The 21,045-nt window shown below is 28.0% G+C and overlaps 1 protein-coding gene across 10 annotated transcripts; it reads right to left on the minus strand.

Moving 5' to 3' along the window:
• Nucleotides 1-145: 145 nt before the first annotated feature.
• Nucleotides 146-14,029, minus strand: LOC109793417 (ATP-dependent DNA helicase Q-like SIM). Of its 10 annotated transcripts, none has more exons than XM_083066997.1 (10): nucleotides 13,857-14,026; nucleotides 13,315-13,430; nucleotides 10,984-11,093; nucleotides 10,807-10,842; nucleotides 10,361-10,481; nucleotides 9,598-10,277; nucleotides 4,007-9,118; nucleotides 1,918-2,001; nucleotides 1,566-1,653; nucleotides 146-1,330 (listed from the first exon to the last, which is right to left on the minus strand). In XM_083066997.1, exons 7-10 carry the CDS (start codon nucleotides 4,129-4,131, stop codon nucleotides 1,274-1,276), a joined length of 354 nt encoding a protein of 117 aa, XP_082923123.1. In that variant the 5' UTR covers nucleotides 4,132-9,118; nucleotides 9,598-10,277; nucleotides 10,361-10,481; nucleotides 10,807-10,842; nucleotides 10,984-11,093; nucleotides 13,315-13,430; nucleotides 13,857-14,026; the 3' UTR covers nucleotides 146-1,273. The 10 variants fall into 10 exon arrangements, 2 of the variants coding, with proteins under 2 accessions (XP_082923123.1, XP_082923121.1); XR_014430754.1 differs by lacking the exon at nucleotides 146-1,330 and adding an exon at nucleotides 13,099-13,117 and having other exon boundaries at nucleotides 1,381-1,653; nucleotides 13,857-14,029; XR_014430753.1 differs by lacking the exon at nucleotides 146-1,330 and adding an exon at nucleotides 13,099-13,132 and having other exon boundaries at nucleotides 1,397-1,653; nucleotides 13,857-14,028.
• Nucleotides 14,030-21,045: the final 7,016 nt, after the last annotated feature.

Raw genomic sequence — 21,045 nt, forward strand, 5'->3', positions numbered from 1 at the left:
CTTTTTCATCATCTGCCAATTAAAAGAATAATTAGGCAACAACTTTCTAAGGTTTATGTTCCCTTATCCTTTCATGATGAATAAAACATTCATATTATATTTAGCATCTAGATATTGTCGACATCAGAATCACGGAGAACCATGAAAGATTGTTACTTCTTTATTCATCATATATCAACTAAAAGTCACCATCCAATAACAACCACGTTTTTCAAATTTAAGGGTTGAAACAAGTTTATAGGATTTATATGCCCTAAATTTTCTCTTGATAAATAAAAAATCATCTTATAATAACAATCTCATAATCATGACATCAGAGACAGAAATAATCATTAAAAATTCTTACGCCCTTTTTCATCATCTGCCAATTAAAAGAATCATGTAAAAGCAACCAAATTTTCATGAAATTAAAATTAGGATAACTTTATAAAATTCATATACCCTAAGTTCTCTCACAATAAATGAAAACCTAATGTCATATTATCAACAACAAAATCAGGGACCGCTATACAAGAATTTTACACACTTATCATATTTCAAAATCAAGTTTAAAATCATGAACCGATTTTTTACTCTAATTTTAACAAAATAAATAATATTAAAATTTATTCTACACAAAGACTTGATTATTTTTATTAAATCTGTTTAAAATTGATTTATGGTTCAAATCATTGTGAAACAAATTTGGTTTTAAAACCAATTTATGGTTCAAAATCAATACAATTTTAATATATATTTCAAATCATAAACCAGTCGAAAACTATAATCAATTTTAAAACTAAACTTTAATTATAATTGTTTTAAAAACCAGTTTGAAACGATAATCAACTTTAAAACAGATTTAAATTATAGACATATTATCCCTCCCTTTACCTCATCAAATGCAAGTATGCTGCTATGGTGATACCGTCGGATAATGAATTCACGAAACATAATATAAAATCAATGTCATTGAATCCTTTAATTTCCAATAATCAAGCAAGACCCCTCCACCATAATATATCAGTGGTTAAAATCTTTTGATACTATACACAGACATTAAAAATAAGACTGGTTACATAGATTGGCAACAAGACATAATATCCAACGTAACAAACAAAAAGAACGGACAATTATAACTAGGTTCACCTGATGCCTTATTTTTCCAACTAACACCATAAGGTTTGGCCTCTCTCTTAGTCATCTATGTTTGGAGCCAGAATATACATCGTCATAACATGAGCAATCCAAATAATCATTACATACCTCAAAAAAATACCCCTGTCACTTCATTTTATTTCCTCTTACAGAATAAAGAAAGTAATCTTTCCACAAAATTTGAGCTCTTAAACTAAAGATCCAGGAACACCACAAAACAAAACAATTTTTTAATCAATTTATCATATTGAAACTTAACCCAAAGAAATAGACACACAAAATACACATAAAGTAGAAGGAGGTACACAAGTATGAAAACTATCCTGTGAAAATCCTAAAGTTAACATTTTGATATAAATTCACATGTAATAGTAAGACAGAATTAATCGATAGAGTAGATGATATAAATCTGAAATTGTACGACTTACATTATGGGCACCTATAGCTTGTAGTAAAACACAAGCCTCATCTTTTAGATTCAGCCGTTGTGATGGACCATTGATGCACACGTCACATCTGCATGAAAGGGGGCTTATAAGGAAAGCCACAATATGAAGGCTAACATGCAATAATAAATGACTCAAACATATTAACTCTACCAGTAAAAACAGCGACGTTTCCAAAAAATAATTCCTTAATTACAAAATGAAGCAAATATGCTAATGCAATTATCAAAGTAGGTAACTCAATACAGGCTATTATATTTTAGAATATCTTTTCACTCAAGTGGACGGTGAAACATTATAAAACTGCAAGGAATTGGGACAGAATTTCACATACAAGAGACATTTATGATGACTGAAATCCTCTCCAAAGTATTCAACAAGTGTTAGTGCTTGAAAGCATGAAGTATTCATTCCATATCTGAAAATATACATTAAGATCCGTAAGCATCTTACTAAGATCTATTATTTTCAATAAAATTCAAGTAATATCAAATATTTTGTCTAATACTCTATTAATAGCTTAAATTTATTGAAAATTACAAATCTCGATGATTCTCGCATCTCACTAAAATTTATTATTTTCAATAAATTTTAAACAATCTCAAATGGTATTTTTTGTCTAACACACTTTGTTATAAGTTGAATTTTATCAAAAACTATAAATTTTGGTGGTTCTCGCATACCACTAAGATTTATTATTTTTAGTAAATTTCAAACAAATCTCTAATATTTTTTGTTTAATACTTTTATTATTAGCTTAAATATTTTGAAAATCACAAATCTTGATGACTCTCGCATCTCACAAAGATTTATTATTTTCAATAAATTACAAACAATCTCCAAAAATTTTGTCTAATACTCTCTTTTAATAGCTAAAATTTATCTAAAATTACTAATCTAGGTGATCCCCGCATCTCACAAAGATTTGATATGTTAAAAATAAATTTCAAACAATCTAAAATATTTTTGTGACTAACACTCTTTATTATATGAAATTTATTGAAAATCACAAATCTTTGTGACTCCCGCAACTCACCAAGGTTTATTATTTTCAATAAATTTCAAGGAATCTCCAATATTTCTTGTCTAACACTATTAATAACAGAAATTTATTGAAAATCATAAATCTCGGTAACTCCCACATCTGACCAAGATTTATTATTTTCAATAAATTTCAAGCAATCTACAAGATTTTGTCTAACACTCAATTAATAGCTGAAATTTATTAAAAATCACAAATCTAGGTGACTCCTGCATCTCACTCACTCAGATTTATTATTTTCAATAAGTTTCAAACAATTTCCAATATATTTGGTATAACACTATTAATAGCTGAAAAATATTGAAAATTACAAATATCACAGACTCCCACATCTCACTAAGATTTACTATTTTCAATCAATTTCAAGCAATCTCCAATATTTTTTATCTTACATTCCATTAATAGCTAAAATTTATTAAAAATTACAAATCTCGGTAACTCTCGCAATTAACTAAGATTTATTGTTTTCAATAAATTTCAAGCAATTTCCATTAGTTTTTGTCTAACTCTATTAATAGTTGAAAAATATTGAAAATTACAAATATCAGAGACTCCCGCATCTCACTAAGATTTATTATTTTCAATAAATTTCAAACAATCTAAAATTATTTTTTACTCAAACACACTTCATTATAAGTTGAAATTTATTGAAAACCAGAAATTTTGATGACTAAAGCATCCCACTAAGATATATTATTTTCAATAAATTACAAACAATCTCCAATATTTTTTTTCTACAACTCAATTTTTGGCTCAAATATGTTGAAAAGCACAAATCTTGATGAGTCGCATTTCAATAAATTTCAGTTATGCTTAGAGTATGTATGTCACAGGTTATGTTGGTGTTTATAAAAAAAGTAGACGATAAAAAAAAACTTTCAAAAAAGAAATATCAACCCATTAATGGCCCCTATATTAATTATGGTGCTCATTTTCCTTTAAAAAAATTGATTTTAAGTTATCACAAATCTCGACGAGTGGCATTTCAATAAATTTCAGCTATGCTTAAAGTATGTATGTCACAGATTATGTTGGTGTTTATAAAAAAAGTAGACGATAAAAAAAAAGTTTCAAAAAAGAAATATCAACCCGTTAATGGCCCCTATATTAATTATGGTGCTCATTTTCCTTTAAAAAAAATTGATTTTAAGTTATCACAAATCTCGATGAGTTGCATTTCAATAAATTTAAGCTATGCTTAAAGTATTTATGTCACAGATTATGTTGGTGTTTATAAAAAAAGTAGACGATAAAAAACAAAAAGTTTCAAAAAAGAAATATCAACCGATTAATGGCCCATATATTAAATATGGTGCTCATTTTCCTTTAAAAAATTAATTTTTAAGTTATTTAAGTTGTTGTATAACGGGAGAAAACAAACCTCAATTGCATCACGACGCAGAACCAACATGCCAGCCTCAACACATACAGTTTCAGCTGTGCTCCATTGAAATCATACGTAGAATGAGCAAGTTCTTCAAAGTTGACATCATGGTGAACATTCATCTTCCTAGAATGGATCTAAAATATCAAAGTGAGAGCAGTTAGTAAATGTTCCAAAAATATGCAGATAAATTTTGAAGACACTAAACCTGTAAAATCCGAGCCCTTCTTCCATTTGGTGCAGAAACTCAATTTTACAATCCAATCACCCAGAACGCATAAGGGCGGGGTAAAGAATATCTACACATTTTGTTGCTACTATAACATGCAATTGACAAGAATAAATGAAAATGACTCCTGAAAAACATAGTCTAAATGAACAAAATCCAGTATGTTTGGTGCCAACTATTAAAACTAGTTAATCGATATTCGAGTTAACATGTTATAAAACAAATGTGTAAAAAAAACAAAAAAAAAAAAAGAAAGTAAAATTATGGAACCAGCCCCTTAACTTGGGACTTTAAGTACCACAGACAGTAAAATTATTTATATCACTTTAATTAAGAAAAAACATACAGACAATAAGAATTAAAGACAAGCTTTAGTTCTGTCATCACTACTAAAATCATCAAGCTATATGTGCAATTCCAAATTATTCATTATAATCGGGAAAATAGTTTGTTTAGATTTTCAAAATCAGGTTTAAAATTGGTTATAAAACCACTTTATGATGAGAAATCCGGTTGGGTTTCAAAGCTAGTTTAAAATCATAAATCAGTTTTTTATTCTAATTTTAACAAAATAAATAACATTAAAATTTATTCTACACATAAACTTTTTTTTTTAAATCTATTTAAAAATTGATTTATGGTTTAAATCATTGTGAAACCAATTTAGTTCTAAAACCAATTTATGGTTCAAAATCAATTTTAAAATCAATAGAGTTTTAATATATATTTCAAATCATAAACCAGTCGAAAACCATAATCAATTTTAAAACTTAACTTTAATTATAATTGTTTTAAAAACCAGTTTGAAACTATAATCAACTTTAAAACAGATTTAAATTATAGACAATTTATCTCTCTTTTTACCCACGGATAATGAATTCACAAAACATAATATAAAATAATTATCAATATATATATATATATAAGAAATGAAAGAAATTGGAATAAAAACATTAATATGAAGAAAACCTTGGGAAGTGGATAGTGATGCTGATAAAGCGACAAAATGGATTGTTGGATTCTTGCATCTCTTTGAAATAAAGGGGAGGGGGAAACACAGAAGATAAAAGCCTCAAAACACACAACATCTATAAAAAAAACAACTTCAACAATGAAAATAAAAAGAAAAATAAACAAAAAGATTCAAAATATGATGTACCAAATACATCGGAGGCTAGAAATAACGCATTTTATAAAATTATTATTATTATTATTATAATTCAAATAATATTTTAAGTAATAAAAAAATTAATATAAGACCTTAAAAATTTTGTTTTCTTAATTTTGTTTATTTACATGCAAGAAATAGAATAGTTGAATGAAATGAACACACAAAATTAGAACCCACAAAATCATAAACCAAAAAGATGTCATCTTTATCAAAAAAAGAAAGCAAGCTTTCTATTCTTGACCCTCTTTTATGCTTTCTCTTCGCGTAATAGTTGACACCATCAACACTTAGTAGAGACCAATTGAAATCAAAAAAACCCATGAAAACATAAAGACATGCAAAAAATAGAAAAATTGAATGAACCGATACAAAATTAAAGCCCACAAAATCATAAACAAAAAATATTTCATCTTTATAAAAGCTTTTTTTTTTTTCTTGACCCTGTTTTATGGTTTTGCTTCCCATAACACTTGACACCATCAACACCCATTGCAGACTGATTGAAATCAGAAAACCCATGAAAACATAAAGTCAGTTTATTTACATGCAAGAAATAGAAAATTGAATTAACAAACATAAAATTAAAATCCACAAATTTATAAACCAAAAAGATTTTATCTTTATCGGAAAAAAAGAAGAAGAAGCAATCTTTCTTTTCTTGACCCTATTTTATGCATTCTCTTTTCATAACACATGACATCATCAACACCCATAGGAGAATAATCGAGACAACAACACTCCTAAAATTTCACGTAAGGAGTGACAACAATCGGTGTGTAACTGTAAGCAAGAATGAAAAAACTAAACAAAATGAAATTTAAAAGAATGAAAAAGAGAACACATTTCGTGAGAGATGTTGAAAGAAGAAAAGATAAAAAAGCATTGTGTATTTTGGGTATCTTAAAATAAACAAGTGAAGCACGTAGGAATGAGTGAGGGTATATATATTTACACAGTGCAAGTGATTCAACAAAAACGAGGCAACTTGAGTTAAATTGGGAAAATAATGATGCTGACATTTTAACTAAGATGTCTTTTTCTAAATATTTTGTTATATTTAATTTTTATATATTATATAATTAATTATATTATTTAAGAATTCAAATATTTTATATAATATATTAATAATAATGTAAAGGTTGCTTACATTATTATTTGTTAAGCTTGTTATTTTATAATTATTAATATTTTAACTTGTTTATTATATAGATAAATATTTATTTTATGCAATTAAAATTTATTAAAATTTATAATAAATAATTATATTTATATAAATTATATTTTAAACTTATTATAAATAATTTATAGTTATATAAAACTCTTTTAATCATTGACAGTTTTTAAAATATATTAAAATTCAATTTAAAAAATAAAAATGATAAATTTTAAAAAAGTGATTAAAAAAAATATTTTAAAAAGCACGACACTTAAAAAAAACTAAAAAAACTATCATTAAAAAAAATTCCTAAACTCCTTTAATATAATTATTCTAATTTATATAAATGGTTTTAAAATATAATTATTTTTTACAGAAAAAATATCGTTATGTGGGTATTGTATTTGGCATTTACACACATTTTATCCTCTTTTTACACAACCAACAAGAGGGGAGATCAATTTTATTTCTCGTTTTTCATTTTTTCCAAAAGAAAATCTAAAATTTACCTTATTCTACTTTTTTTTTCTTTCCATTTCTTTTCATACACTCCTTTAGTGATCTCATTTTAAAATAAAATAATTTGATTTGAAAAATAAAATTAATATAAAATTATATTTGTTAAATGAATAATTAATAATTAATATTTTAATTTTTTTCTTCTCAAGTGAAAGATAAAGCAGATGTGTTAAGTATAATTGTATAAAGATTATAAATTTACTAAAATTTTAATTTTAATTGTTAATTTGTAATTAATGCTTATACTTTATTTTTTTAAAATTAACTTTTATTTTAGACCATCAATTTGTTTAAGTGTATATCTTTTTATCATGAACAAATCAGTTTGTACTCAAATTGCCTGTGCTGGGCATCTCGAAAAGTTGTTGAACATAAACAATATTCCAAATGACAGTTACGGCACTCCATGCATGGTCTTATTACAATGAATGGTGATATACAAATGTCTCACGATATAATAACTGTGATTAGATAAAATCTTAAAAAATTTATATAAATAAATATAAATAAATTAAGTTTTTCTGAGCTAAAATTAATTAATGCACTTAGCTTATAAAGAAGCTTTCTTTCTTCTTTTTTTTTTACCGGTAAAAATTACAATAACAAATCTAAAATTTAAACTTAAGATCTTATTTATGTATATAACTTTAATCTCAAATTATTAAACAAATCCTATAAGTTCAGAAGCACTTTTATTTAATTATCCTCAAAAAGGTTGAATGCTATAAGTTGATATGAGTTAAACGTTTAAAAAATAATTATAAAAATTATTTCTTAAAAGATAAAAAAATTGTTCATTTTTAAAATAATCAGTTTAGACAAACAGAGAAAAACAGAAAAATACTTATTTCATTAAAAAAATTAAATTAATAGATGAACCATTCATATATAAAGAGAAAAAAAACAATTAATTTTGGGCCAATTTAATCCTCTAAATGGTTGAATGAATGCTATAAGTTGATATGAGAACAATTTATTAAAACTTTTAAAAAATGATTATAAAAATTATTTATTTCTTTAAAGATAAAAAGTTGCTTATTTTTAAAATAATCAGTTTAGACAAGCATCTAGAAGAAAAAAACAATTCATTTTGGGCCAATTTACAATAAACACATTAAAAGAATATAATAAACTCTGTATATGTTGTCAGCTAATAATTGATTCTAGTCACAATGATCATATTGGGTCAAAAATGTCAATTTAAATCAAGATCAAAATTTAAATCTTTATCTAATTGAACAAGTTTAAGCAACCAACTAATTAGCTCAACCAATGTCGTCACATCTAAACCATCTACATGCTATACTCTATTGCAAAAAAAAAATATATATATATATATATATATATACACATATATATATATATATATATAGCACAGTAATATAAAAAAAATCATAAACTAGTTCTTTGTCTCTCACTTTTATGTAGAGGTTAAACTTTTTTGACACTGGATTGTCCCTTTATGCGATTTGAAGATAGATATTTTTATTTAGTAATGTAGTTTGATTTGATATAACTTAAAATATTTAAATTAAAATTATTTGATTAAAGATATTTTTAATAATTTTTATTTAATAATAATATAAAAAGAATAAAAGTTTAAAAGTTATAAGGAAAAGAAAAAATAGAAATTTTATTACAATCAAAAAACTTAAAATGAAAGGAAGAATTACCTCACAGATATCGTCTGTATCTGCAATGGTGCAATGGGTTTTACCTTAACACTCACAATTTTCTTCAAAGACCTCAATGGAAGCTCTCTTAACACTGCATGAGCACATCCAGAGAGTTCCTCCTCCCATAATGCAGTTTTGGGACCACCAAAGCTTTGGGATCCATTTGTAAAAATTAAAAAGGTACCAACTATTTTATAATAAAACATAAATCCTATCCATGAGTCTAGCTAAGCAAAACAAATGCAACTAAAAATAAGAACGGGAACATTATATTAGCATAAAAAAAGACCTTGGTTGTAACTAACTGTCTTAAGCTTAGCTTGTGTCTGCTCTTTAAATCAATTGCATCAACTATCACCTAGCATTAAACGATATATACACAAAAGCTTAAGATAATTATTTATATAAATACTATTAATATCACATAAGTAAAATTGATAATGGGATTTTTTACATGGAGATAAGCATGCAACTTAAGTAACCTATTTCACTACTATTTAGATTAATACCATAGCAAAAGACACAAAATCTGATACTGAAAGCAATTGAAAAACCCTTCAAAACAAAAGTACGCATATTCCAAAATTCTTTTTGGCACTTCGATCAGTGACTACATACACCTTTTATAATAATGTAAGTTCAGGTTTGAAAGAATTACTGAGTGAATTATTGGAAAGTCCAAAATTTAGAGTCAAAGAGAGTAAGAAGCGAAAGGTAGTGATATATGTAGTCAGACAAAAACATAGGGAGGTAGAATCAAACACCCCGGTTGATCGGCAAGAAGAATACCGTAAAGACACTCATAGAAATATGATTAATTTTTAGATGTATACATACATGGTATCAGAATCTGAATAAATTCCTTGTCAAGTATTTTCGGTGCAACCTTTGTGCCATTCCAATTAGCTATTTGGTATGTACCCTGTAAATAGATGGGTCATACAATAGTGAAGAACTATAGGTGACAACTTTGGTTGCAGTGAATAATTATACATTGAATTTTTTATATGAATATTTTTGGTGAGAGGAATGCATTGTGGTGATGTAAGTAGTGGAAAATCATAAAAGGTGGAAGTTTTGAGGAGGCTCTTGCGAGAGTACCATCAGACAAAATCAAATCAAATTAAATAGAAAAAGACATAATTCATCACATAAAACAAATGAGTCGTAAGTAAATGCCATCATCCACCTTTAAGCCAAAACCAGCATGAACAAAATTATTACAAAAAATGAACATATTTCTCTATTTGTTGGAATTATTGGCTGGCAGCATAGTTACTCTGAAGCAGCAACGCCGTTGTTGACCTGCGAAGAATCAGGAAGGTGAATGAAGTGAGAAAGAAGAATTTGCGACATCAGAGAGAGGAATAATCAATGATTATATAATAACATAATCTGAATCATCTGAGATGAAAGCCTTTCCATTTCCATCAATATTTTGCCTTTCTGCCACATACTTTAATCAATTCACAAAAATCTTTTCCATAAGAAGCCTTTGATGTTCGATAATCCTTTACCTGTATAGAGCCACAATGAATCTTAAGAGTAACAAGATTGTATATTTAGAGATGAATGTAAAAGTTATAGTCAACAAACTCACCATGAAGCGTAAATTAGATCGAAAAAATGATTTAAGAACAACATTTGTTTCTGTTGATCTCTCAAATTACAGGGATTTTAGCTTACTAGCAATAAAATTTTCCCTCAGCACAGACAGTCGGCTGAAACAAAAACAAACATTTTAAAACAGGTCATATTTATGACATTCACAATAGACTAAAAACATTAAATAATACGTGAAGTGTGCACCAAACAAAGAACAAATGAAATGTGCATGATCACCAATCAAATTAACCAATAACTGATCTATCTTTCTTCAATATGCAATTTAAGATGTTCTAAGTAAACTCATCAAGCCAGTTCATCTCCATAAGCCATAAACAGTAAGGATACACTGGGGTTAAAAAACAGACCTATAGTCTGGATGGAAATCATGACCCCATTTAGAAACACAATGTACTTCATCAATTGCAAATAAAGAATTACCGTGAATTTCTGCAAGCTTCTGCAATGGTTGAAAATCTACACAACATTGCATTATAGTTACAAAATATTAAAAGAGTCTAAAAGCTGACTTCTAAGACATGCTATGAACTTCAAGATCAACTTCCATTCCTTGAAGCTTAGGTCAGTCAGATCAAATATCAAGGCTCCAAACCATACCTCAACACAGTCTTTGGGCAAACATATACTATACTATACAAGCCTCTGATTGCTTTTTGTTCAACAATATCATCAGGTTGCCCCGAGCCAAGAAAGCAAGCACTGATTCCCTGCACACAAAACATAATTATGAATAAATGAACAAAAGCTAAACAACACGTAAACAATCTTTTGGATAAACTTCTCAAAATTATATTTGTAGAAAAAATATAAATAAATAAATTAAAAGAAACAAGAGAATTTTAAACAAGAGACTTTTAAATGAATTCATGATAATCATAGATGAATTTTGAAGTATATATTTTACTCTTGGGGCATAATTTGTAATCAAATTTGTCTTCTGGACTTTAGATGCTTTAGCCTAAGGAAAAGAGTAAAAAAAAAAACCTAATTATCAGCCATTTCTACTTTTGTATAAAAATGAAAGATTACGCACTTGAATTCAACATAACTAATTACCAAAAATATAACAGAGTAGACGTAGCTGCTTTGTTTCTTCATTACAAGTTTCTTGAACTGGTAAGAAATTTTTAAAGAAATAGCAAGTAGAAGAATCGAATCTCTAATATCAAACAACTATTGATATTAAAATTGTTACGTTGTCATATTTTTCTCTATTTGGTTTGAAAGGCTTGCCAACTATTCTCCAATATAAAACAAAGGCTAAGGAATGCATGTCAAATATGAAAAGCACACCCTATAAAAGATGAGCTCTAAGTATTACAAACAAAGTAAAAAGTTAAAACCTGCAAAAGAAGATGAAAATTAGAAAGAATGTAGTAGTTATGTTTGTAAGATATTGAGTACGTCAACTTTTTATTTAATATTTTCTATGTTAAGTACCAAAGAGATTATAGCAAAAATCAAAAGACATGTTTTAAAATTAGGAATTGCTTGCCTAAGCAAAAGCACGCTCTACAGAAACCACTATATGATCAGAAATCCGCTTGGGTTTCAAAGCTAATTTAAAATCATAAATCAGATTTTTAAACTAATTTATCAAAATAAATAATATTAAAATTTATTTTAAACAAAGACCTGTTTATTTTTTTAAAATTTGTTCAAAACTAATTTATGGTTTAAATCATTGTGAAACCAATTTGGTTTTAAAACAAATTTATGTTTCAAAATCGATTTTAAAATCAGTCCAGTATTAATATATATTTCAAATCATAAACCAGTTGAAAACTATAGTTAATTTTAAAACTAAATTTTAATTATAATTGTTTTATAAAACAGTTTGAAGCTACAATCAACTTTAAAACGGATTTAAATAATACACTTTATCCCTCTTTTTACCTTGTTAACATCAAATGTAAGTATGCTGCTATGGTTATATCCACAGATAATGAAAGAAATTGGAATAAAAACATTAATATGAACAAAACCTTGGGAAGTGAATAGTGATGCTGATAAAGTGACAAAGAAATTGGAATAAAAACATTAATATGAACAAAACCTTGGGAAGTGAATAGTGATGCTGATAAAGTGACAAATGGATTATCGGATTCTTGCATCTCATTGAGATAAAGGGGAGGGGGAAACACACAAGATAGAAGCCTCAATTCGCACACGGCTTCTCTTCAAGAAAACAACTTCAACAATGAAAATAACAAGCAAAATAAACAAAAGGATTCAAAATAAGATGTACCAAACACATCAGAGGCTAGAAAGTATTTCATAAATGTGGTTAAAAACAATCAACCAAAGAAAAGAATAAAATACACATTCAAGAATTTCAACTAGGGGAAAAAAATTACAACTTTAGAAACAATGAAGAGCTTTTCAATTTCAATCAAGAAGGGTGCAACATTGAATTGTTGAAGAATGTTTTCTTGACTTTCCTTTGGAAGGCTTGGCAATGGATAGAGACAATGACCAAGAGACCACCAAAATTTTTTTAACGTGGATGTAAAAACCTCAAAACAATCCTCGTATATATATTAACAATCTTTAGATGCAATGAAGATCATCCATAATGCATACATCAAACATCACATCGGCAAGCAGAGGACTAGAAAATGGCAAGACAAGTAACTACAACAATTTTCATTACTTTAGACCAATTCTAGGAGCCTATAACCAGAAAATATTGGAAAGGGGCAAATAATTCACCTCAAGGTCAACAATCGTCCTCCACAAATGAGCACTCCAGTCATTTTGTAGAAAAAGTAGTACAACATTAAGTTAAACTTGCAGAAAAACAACATGTCAACAATACTCGTATAACTAGCTTTTAATACTAACAAACTTTGCAAATTAAATGTTGAATAAAGCAGTAATAAAAAAAATCTTGAATCTTGAAAGGTTAATTTCAAATTACTCACTTACCACGTGACAGAAAACAATTCTGGAATTCACCAAAGAAAAAAGAAAACACTTCTTGTACACCTTGTCGACATGCAAGATCACACACCGGCCTAGCCTGCACCCCCAATTCTCAACACCTGAAATACCAGGGAAACATTCATTGCAATTTGCATACCGCGGATTTGTATTATCTGTCATCATTCTTCTTGTATGCAATCAAATTCAATAAAATAAATAAATAATAAAAAATAAAAAATAAAAACAACCGGTCTTGAAAACAAGATAACGCAAATTCGAGAAAGATCCAAGATCCAGACAGAGGAATCAAAAACAGCAATAAGGAAAGCGAAGGACTCCTGTCTCATTGCACTCCAAACAGAAGAAAAACAGAATCGAGTTCAGTTCAAAATCAGAGAAGCAAAAGAAAAAGAAGATAAGGAAAACAAAAGCAAAAGATTGAAGAGGTATTGTATGTGGCAAAATAAAGAAGTTCAAATAACAAAAGGGTAAAACGAGAATCAGATAAGCAAAATCAATCCATTTATGAAAGGTTCTACTTGCACCTGTGCTTGTTCTTCGGCCTCTTTGTGTTGTTCTCCTGTTGTTTCTGTGCCGCTATTTGATCATCGAAGGGAGAAGACACAGACGAAAGAGACCAACAAAAGAGAACCCAGACATAAAAACGCTTAAAATGTAATGTCGAGAAAGCACAGTTCTTTTGTCACATGTGAATCCATTATATATTATTAAAAGAGACCATGGACCAAGCCCACGGCCATAAAGCCCATTATGTCATAAGTTCAAAAAGCCCACAAAACTATATTCGTTAGGGTCAGTTTAAGCGTTAAATCTTAAAAATTTAATAATAATAAACACAACTATTAAAATATTATTTTAATTCATTTTATAAATGTATTTACTTCATCATTAATTTATTTTATTAGCTAACTTTTTATTTTTTTTATAAAAACATTTAAAATAAAATATAAAAAAATTAAAATTAAAATAAAAATTGGAAATGTATGAAAAAAACCAAAAAATCAACTAGAAACCGGGAAAAAGAATAGAAAGAAAAAACTGGGAAACCCGCAATCAGCCATAGTGATAATATATGAATAATGTAAAGGTATTTACATTAATATTTAAAAAATTTGTTAATTTACAATTATTAATATTTTAACTTGTATAATATAAAGATAAATATTTATTTTACGTAATGAAAATTTATAATTACTAAATATTTTTATACATAAATTATATTATAAATAATTTAGGTTGCTATATAAAACACTTTTCATCATTAGCAAATTTTAATATATAATATAAAGTTAAATTTAACAAATAAAAATGATAAATTAAAAAAAATAGTGACTAGAAGAAACTCTTCAAAAACACTTATATTAAAAAAACTTCCTAAACTCATTTAATATAATTATTTTAATTTAAATATAAATTATTTTTAAAATATTTAATATATAATTATCTTTCACAGAAAAAATAAACTAAATTATCTTATTATACTTTTTCTTTCCATTTCTTTTTATACACTCTTTTAGTGATCTCATTTTAAATACAATAATAAAGGTTTTGATTTGAAAAATTAAATTAATATAAAGTTATTGTTGTTAAATGAATAATCAATAATTAATATTTTAATAATCAATGTGTAGTGCCTGAACCAATGAACTGATTCTAGACGGGTTTTCTTTCTTTTTTCATTTTATATTCCATTTCATACATTATTGGTCGAGCTACTTCGTGTTTAAAGATAAAATAAAAATAAAAATAAAGTAATGTTATAATTAGTCTATAAGTTTTAAGTTCTTGAATTTGATTAAAAATATTTATTTTTCTAATTCTTTAAAATAGAAGGGTACAATAGTCAACAAAATATGGAGATCAAAGTGGTTATTAAAAAGAATATCTCTTTTATTTATTAGTATAGATAAATCTCATCTTAAATTATTTTAGATAAATTATAAAAGTTTATAAATAGATAAAAAAAAAATAATGCAAACTGTCGTGCTGACACATGACCATGGAAAAGAAATCCTACATGCAACCACGTCAAGGGTTACACCAATATCGAAACAGGAGAATATTATGTTGCATGAAAGTCGCATGGAATCTTCCACAAAATCTAGTTCATCTAATATCAAGTCACATGGAGAGTGGTTAGTGGTCAAACGTAAAAACAAGAAAAGCGGGCACAAAAATAATGGCAAATCATCCAAGGATTTGTCCCAGATTTTTACATTCCAAGCTGGCAGGAATAAAGGGAAAGACGTTGTAGCCAAGGTGGGGCTAAAGCCCTCTCCTCTAAGTATTCTATTTGCTACCAGTATGGGGGCAAGGCCGAGTCATACCGATGGATGAAGTGGCCATGATCACCAAGGTTACGTGACGACGTAACCCAACTGTATATTTTCCATGAGAGGTGAGGTGTGTGACATGGGCAAGTGACATGTTCACAAATTCAACACTTGGTTTGAAATGTGTTGAGACCAACATTTGGTTTGGATGTGTTGGCTACTTCATGGGATTATACAGTGGTGTGACTTTGGTTTGGATGTGGAGTATGTATGCATTTGGTATGGATTGTATACATTGATTATGGATTATTTATTATCATAGAATATGTATGCATTGGCATGGATGTGTATACATTGGATTTTGGATTGGTTTATATTTGGCATGGAAATGACTTGTTATAATGTTGTCATTCCCTTGGTATGGATACATACGGTTGATGAATATCTAGTTTAATGATATTTCATTTTATTGTACTATAGTTGGTTTTATACGTGCTAACCCTTATATTTTCATGATGTGGACTGTGATGATCTCACTATGTGGGGGAACAGATCAGGTGTGAGGCTTTGGGATGACAAGGAGTCTTTTGGGTAGCTGCTTTGAAAAGTGGCTAGACTTAGAGCTTGACCAACACCTAAGGTGTCTTATTTTGATACTTTCATGATGTTGTAATTATATTATCTTTTTGAATGACTGTATAACCTTGCTGAGGATGACTCTTTTATAAAATTATGTTTTATATTATGGAAACAATTTATACGTTATTGTATATTTACACTCTAGTTGTCATATTGGTTGTTGATGTGACGATCTAAGGTGGGTCGTTACACATATACCTGAATATTTCTCATGATGAATAAAAAATTCATTTCATAGTAGAAACCATGTAGTTGCGACATCAAAATCAAAGACAACCAATGGTTGTTCTTGCACCCATATTTGTGATGTTAATGAAATGAATCATCATATAATAACAACCAATTTTTTTACAAACTTTTAATTAGGCAACAACTTTCTAGGGTTTGTGTACCCTTGATTCTTTCATGATGACTAAAAAAATTATATTATTATATTAGCACCCAAGTATTGTCAACATCATAGTCAGGGATAACCATAACGGTTCTTACATCCTTGTTCATCATATGTCAACTAAAAGATTCATCATACAATAACAACCATGTTTCTTTTTTAAATTTAAGGTCACAGACAAATTTATAAAGTTCATATACCCTAAATTTTCTCATGACAAATAAAAAAATCATCTCATAATAATAACCTGATTTTCACGATTTCAAAGCCAAACACAATGATCAAAGGTTCTTACACCCTTTTTCCATCAAGTGTCGATTAAAAAATCATCCTGTAAAGCAACCAAGTTCTCATGACTTTTGAATTTGGGATAACTTTATTGGATTCATATATCTTAGATTCTCTCATGATAAATAAAATAATCATATGCTATAATTACACAATTTTCTAATGATGAATAAAACATTCATAATCTTTTAAACACTATAATCGCATCAAAACATGTCAATTTTTGAAGGATACCATTAAAATTTTGTAATATGATTTATGCTGCATTAATGTCTATCAATTCTAAAACACATCATCTTAATTTGAGGATATGATAAGGATGACACAAAAAAAATACATAGATTATTGAAAAACTTACATGTCTCATATCTTTACAAGGAACTCATTATTTACCATGTGATTATATCCAAATGCCCTTAAGCCACCATTTTTTTATATATTATCTGGGGCATAAAGAGAAATAAGGAAGATTGTTAGTAATAACATAGTAGGAAAGGAGAAATTATTTTGTTTAATAACTAGATACCTGTTGATAGGACAATACCACTAATACCAAAAAGAATGGACAGTGTAGATGACCCAAGTATTAGGTCATTGTCAATTCCCTCTCAATAGCTACAATTAATTAGAATAATATCATTGCCATTCAGTTTACTACTTCAAGAATAAGGTATCACACAATAAAACTATGTTAGGTTGACTTACAAATACATATCATTGCATATTAGAACGAATCAAATAGAACATGAAACAATATGTGTAAAAACATTGTTTTATTACCTTCCAATGTATGCATCAAACTGATCTTAGGTGAGGGAATTCACTTCCCACATAAATAGGGGGACTTTTACAATCCATGCAAGAAGAGCATACACCCATGAAGTAAATAAGTGATAATCTTACCTGTTATAGAATATAAGCCAATAAAATGAAACTTTCCAAGCTTGAAGGTGTAGACAAATGCATTGCACTTCATAAGTAAATATGTATTGGATAAGCAAGAATTGAATGACTTGCATTTTCCAACTCCGTACCTTCTAAATTTTCTAAATATCAGTAGGGCAATGCAACAACCTTCTGGCGCGACATTCCAAACCTATTAATTAGAAGAAAAAAAATAATTTCTTATTGTGATATTGCAAATCCATTAATTAAAAAATGACTAAAAAAAGTAAATTAATGTCATAAAAATGGTTACAAGTCTTTAATGTTGGAACAGGGGTGAAATGATTGTTGTTCCTTGCAAATGTGAACATATTGCTTGAGTTAATTTACAATTTGGAAAAATTGTTGTCAAGCTATCCAAACCTATGGATATCTCATTCACAAAGAGTTTTAGTTGGACCAACTAGTATCTTCTTGTATTTATAAATGTATAACTATTAAAGATTGTCAAAAAAAATTATCAAGTCACTAAACAAGATCACACTTCAAGATTGAATTCAAGATAATTATACCTGTTGTAACAAAGTATCTTTAAACATTGTAGTTCCCACTACAATATTATAGCACAACCCATTAGTCCCAAAATCTGCAAATGTATAACAAGGAAACAAGAGACTTTTAAATGAATTCATGATAATCATAGATGGATTTTAAAATATATATTTAACCCTTAGGGCATTGTTTGTTATCAAATTTGTGTTTTGGACAATAGATGCTTTAACCTAAGGAAATGAGTCAAAAGAACAACAACCTAATTATCAACCATTTCTATTTTTGTATGAAAATGAAATAAATTATGCACTTGATTTCAACATAACTAACTACAAAAGATATATCAACAATTAGATGTAGTTGCTTTGTTTCTTCATTACAAGTTAGTTTCTTGAATCGATAAGAAATTTTGAAAGAAATGACAAGTAGAAGAATGAAATCTCTAAAATCAAACAACTATTAATGTTAAAATTGTTAAGTTGTCATACTTTTTCCTTCTTTGGTTTCAAAGGTTTGCCAAATTTTCTCCAATATAAAAGAAAGGCTAAAGGATGCATGTCAAATATGAAATACAAATCCCCAACAAAAAAATAAGCTCCAAGTATCATAAATAGTTAAAAGATAATATTTATTTAAAATGTTAATTTATGTTTTCAACATTGTACATAGTAATGAGTGTACGCATAAAGAATTCCTGTGAACTAACCTTAACGAGGTCCAACTCCTTGATATCTTGCGAACAAGGCCAAACTTTCTCTAATTGTCATTTCTACAATATGAAGATCATTTTAAACGACATGAGCAACAACACTGTGGTATAAACTCATTCACCACAAGACAACTATAAGTTAACTTTCCAGAAAACAAATGAAGAAATTCCACTATATTAGTTAAAGCATTTATATTAGAAAATAAAGCTAAAACATGAAAACATCGTTAAAAAAAATTAAATATACCTTTCTTTAATGTTCTAACATTTAATTTTGGATCAAGATTTCCAACCAAGGCCAAAGGGTGATTTCCCAAAACTCGAAAGGCTTAAAAGTTAAAAACATCAAAACATCATTAAAAAAAATTAAATATACCTTTCTTTAATGTTCTATCATTTACCCAAAATGAACATATTCCCCTATTTGTTGGGATTTTTGGTTGGCAGCATGGTTTCTTTAAGGCAATAATGCCATTGTTGACCTGTAAAGAATCAAAATGAATTAGAATGTTGCATTAAGTGAGAAAAAATAATACTTAAAAAGAAAAGGAAGAACCTTTATGGAAGGGGATGACGTCTTCCTCTTGTTGTTCGAGAAAAAAAGATTCTTCATTATGTCTCGGTAGCACCATTGCTATAAGATGTTAGCTCCAAATAGTATGTATCTAAGCTTACAATGTTAATAACAACATAGGAACTATCTATCCAACAATCACTACGAATGAAGGTTCATTATGCTTAGATGCATCTACATTCTAACATTTAATTTTGGATCAAGATTTCCAACCAAGGCCAAAGGGTGATTTCCCAAAACTCGAAAGGCTTAAAAGTTAAAAACATCAAAACATCATTAAAAAAATTTAAATATACCTTTCTTTAATATTCTATCATTTACCCAAAATGAACATATTCCCCTATTTGTTGGGATTTTTGGTTGGCAGCATGAAGGTTCACTACGAATGAAGGTTCATTATGCTTAGATGCATCTACATTCTATAATTCAATATTAAATTTTCAATAAAGAAGGTTTAAAACTTATATTTCTTGAACATAAAAAAATATAAATGAGAAAAAAAAAAGCACAAATAGATAAAGTGAAAATGAGAATGAGTGAAAAAAGGGTGAAGTATTAAGGAATGAGTAAGTATATGCATTGGCACAAAGACAAACATAAACACAAAGCACACACACATTGACACAAACATAAACACTAACATACATAGTCATAAACACAAACATAAAGTTAGAGACCAAGCGCACACAATCATAAACACAAACACACATATAGACACAAAGACATAGAGGCACACCATCACACAAAGACAAACCCACATGGAAAGAGTAGGAGAGATACAAACAAAAACAAACACATAAAGACACACAAAGTGACACAAACGCAGATATAAACAAAAATCCTATCACAGAGACAGATAAATCACACAAAGACAAAGATCAAGAGACACAAACACACACATGTCCCAGACAAAGAAGGATACAAAGACATAAAAGGAGTGAGAGAGATAAAAACACAAACAAACACATAAAGACATACAAAGTGACACAAACACAAATCCTATCACAAAGATACTGATAAATCATACAAACAAATAAAGACAGACACAGAGACAAAGATAAATCACACAAAGACAAGGACCGAGAGACACAAACACAAACATGTCACACACAAAGACAGAAACAAAGACACGAAAGGAATAAGAGAGATACAAACACAAACAAACACATACACACACACACAAAACACAAATTCAAACACAAATCCTATCACAAAGACACAAATAAATCACACATAAATAAAGACAAACATAGAGACAAATCACACAAAGACAAAGATTCTTACTTCCTTATTCATCATATGTCAACTAAAAGTCACCATCCAACAACAACCACGTTTTTCAAATTTTAAGAGTTGAAACAAGTTTATAGGATTTATATGCCCTAAATTTTCTCTTGATAAA

This window comes from Cajanus cajan, chromosome 1 (assembly GCF_000230855.2).
Source record: "Cajanus cajan strain Asha chromosome 1, NIPB_CcT2T_4, whole genome shotgun sequence".
In the NCBI taxonomy this organism is placed as follows: Eukaryota; Viridiplantae; Streptophyta; class Magnoliopsida; order Fabales; family Fabaceae; genus Cajanus; species Cajanus cajan.

Coding starts and splice junctions, on each gene's coding strand:
- LOC109793417 (XM_083066995.1), bottom strand. CDS start 4,131: ATGAATGTTCACCATGATGTCAACTTTGAAGAACTTGCTCATTCTACG. Junction 2,002..4,006: donor TGCGTCGTGATGCAATTGAG/GTTTGTTTTCTC, acceptor GTATATTTTCAG/ATATGGAATGAATACTTCAT. Junction 1,654..1,917: donor AGTCATCATAAATGTCTCTT/GTATGTGAAATT, acceptor CCTTTCATGCAG/ATGTGACGTGTGCATCAATG.